The following is a 2,431-nucleotide window of genomic DNA, read 5'->3' on the forward strand; positions in this document are numbered from 1 at the left end:
TATGGAAACCCCAGCTACTTTGTCAATCAGCATTGTCCAGGACTTGGCCTCCACTAGAAACGAGACCTAAAACAGTGCCGCCCCTTGATGCCAATTATGTGGCTCTTGATTAGCACTACCGGTACTAACGTTGCCGGCAATAGCACAAGCAACCGAGTCATAGAAGGAGCGATGTGTTTTGGGGCGACACGTTTCTCACTGCAGGTGCGGCAAGGGCACAGCGAGAGATGAAGAGTATCCTCTTCGTGCTCGTACGCAGTTACACCAAGACTACATTTCTAGCATGCTCCAGCATGCATTACCAGAGAAAGCGACAAATATCGTGGAGATATTACTGACTCCAGTAACAAAGCAGCTGCAACTACAACAAGCCAATGCGTATGCTGGCACGGATGCTGGCATGCCTCCAGGAGCTCCTCCAGGCCGCCTAACAAATGGGACCTGGCACAGACCAAGCCATGAGTTGCCACGCGATTTTACTTGAATCACCAGCGTACCGGTATTGTCGAAGACAACGGACCATTCGTGATTCGGCATTCGACGTTTCCTTTCGTAGCCCAATGCAGGTTCGAACGGCAAATCGAACCTACCTGCCACACGGACAAAATGTATATACACTGCCAATGCAGAAAGTTCTCTCGCTACACCACCGGTACTATATCAAGAAGATGTCGCGCGCGAGTCCATTCATCTCCCGCTAGTATCCGTGCCATCTCGTGCCATCCAAATCCCTTCGATCGCCACCGCTGGCTCTTCCGTGGTCGCACGTCAGTGTGGATTCTAAAAAACCAGATGTGTTGGCTTCGAACTTCGAGTGCCAGCAGTAAAGGCACCGACATTGACAAATCCAGCGCGGTCGTGTTCGTTGGGTTGCTGGAGGGCGGCGGCATGCTAGGCCACACGCGTCAAATGACGAGTAGCACATTGCGAGCCCTAAAATATCCCGACAGAACTGAGCTGGTCGTCCATAAGAGGACGCATTGAAGAATGGTCGCATTACTAGTACCAACCCACCGAATGTGCAGCGCCGGACGTCTCTGCAGCTCACTCGGCAACTCTGGACTTCTCGACAAATCCAAGATCGCTTGGTGTATGTGCGACTGTTCGTACCTGCCAGAAAAGCTGCTGGACGACGAGCGGCGAAGAAGGGGAACGAACCTTGTCGTTCGAAATGCTTTCTTGACTCCTCGTCCAGGCAGGACGCGTGTGCGAACTTCGACGAAGGGCCACTTTTGAGAAATCAACTATCCACTATTGTCGGTAATGGGATATCGCAGAGTTTGTATCGCTCTGGAATTATCCCATGCCTTGGTTGGGACAAATACCCCAGGGGACCCAATTTTTCGTGATAAACCTTAGTTTTGTATGATATATCAGGTAGGGCCCCCAAATCGAAATGGTGAGAAACGGGTGTAAAAGGACCTGCCACCTCCAGCTGGTGAACACAGCATGTGGAGTAACTCGATGCCCACGCTTCGTCGCTTATCCCTCACTCTTCGACATCTACTCTCCTCATCATGCCCGTCCAAGACAGCATCATGACCATCTCGCCTGGCAACACGGCGGCAGCCAACGGCGGCGACGTCGTCGCGTGGCGCGAGACGTTCGGTCACCCCGCCGACCTCAAGGACGATGATGAGTACGAGGAGAACTTCCAGCGCAAACGCCGCAATCGTATCATTGGCATCTCGGCCGCCGCCTTGCTCGTCGTCGGCGTGGCTGTCGCCGTTATTTGCACGCAATCTGGTGGCACCGATGCAAGCGTGAGCTCTGGCAACAATGTACCGGGAGGTAAGTCTCCGACGCCTGTGCCGTCGTCGTCCAGCGGTGCGCCTTCGTCCGGCGAGGTGTCGGTTGGCAACACTGGAGTTGGCGATGCCACGGTTCCTGTCGCTACGACGTTCACCCCCATCTCGATCGTCGATGGCAACTCGACTACTGCTACCAACACCACAGAAACCGTGACGACGGAGCCCACCACCGTAACGCCAGAGCCCACAACTGCGCAGCCGACGACCGAAGCGGCTTCGCACCTCGAAGAGGCCACCTTGGCCCCGACGCCCGCTCCCACGCCGGCCCCGACGCCGGCCCCGACGCCCGCTCCTACGCCCGCTCCGACGCCCGCTCCGACGCCAGCTCCGACACCTGCTCCTACGCCGGCCCCGACGCCTGCGCCGACCCCGGCACCCACGCCTGCACCAACGCCCGCCCCAACCCAAGCGCCCTCGCCACCCAGCCCCGCTGCAATCGGGTCGGGTGTTTACCGCATCAAGAACGGCTGCGACAAGCCGCTCGACCTGTGGTGGCGCACGCAGCCGTATGCCGACCACAACACGCAGCTCGCCGGCGGCGGCACCAAAGACTTTGGTGTTGGTGACTTTGGCGCTGGCAACGTCATGTTCAAGAGCGGCGCTGGCCAGGACGCGACGCT

General features: G+C 57.2%; 1 protein-coding gene across 1 annotated transcript; it reads left to right on the forward strand.

Annotated features, from left to right (window-relative positions):
* Positions 1–1,461: 1,461 nt before the first annotated feature.
* SDRG_17338 (hypothetical protein) lies at positions 1,462–2,408 on the forward strand (the record flags this gene model as incomplete). Its single annotated transcript, XM_008623579.1, has 1 exon — positions 1,462–2,408. A coding segment is annotated over exon 1 (891 nt), but the record flags the coding sequence as incomplete, so codon positions are not given.
* Between the last annotated feature and the right edge of the window lie 23 nt (positions 2,409–2,431).

This window comes from Saprolegnia diclina (assembly GCF_000281045.1).
Source record: "Saprolegnia diclina VS20 unplaced genomic scaffold supercont1.276, whole genome shotgun sequence".
NCBI classification, from domain to species: Eukaryota; Oomycota; class Saprolegniomycetes; order Saprolegniales; family Saprolegniaceae; genus Saprolegnia; species Saprolegnia diclina.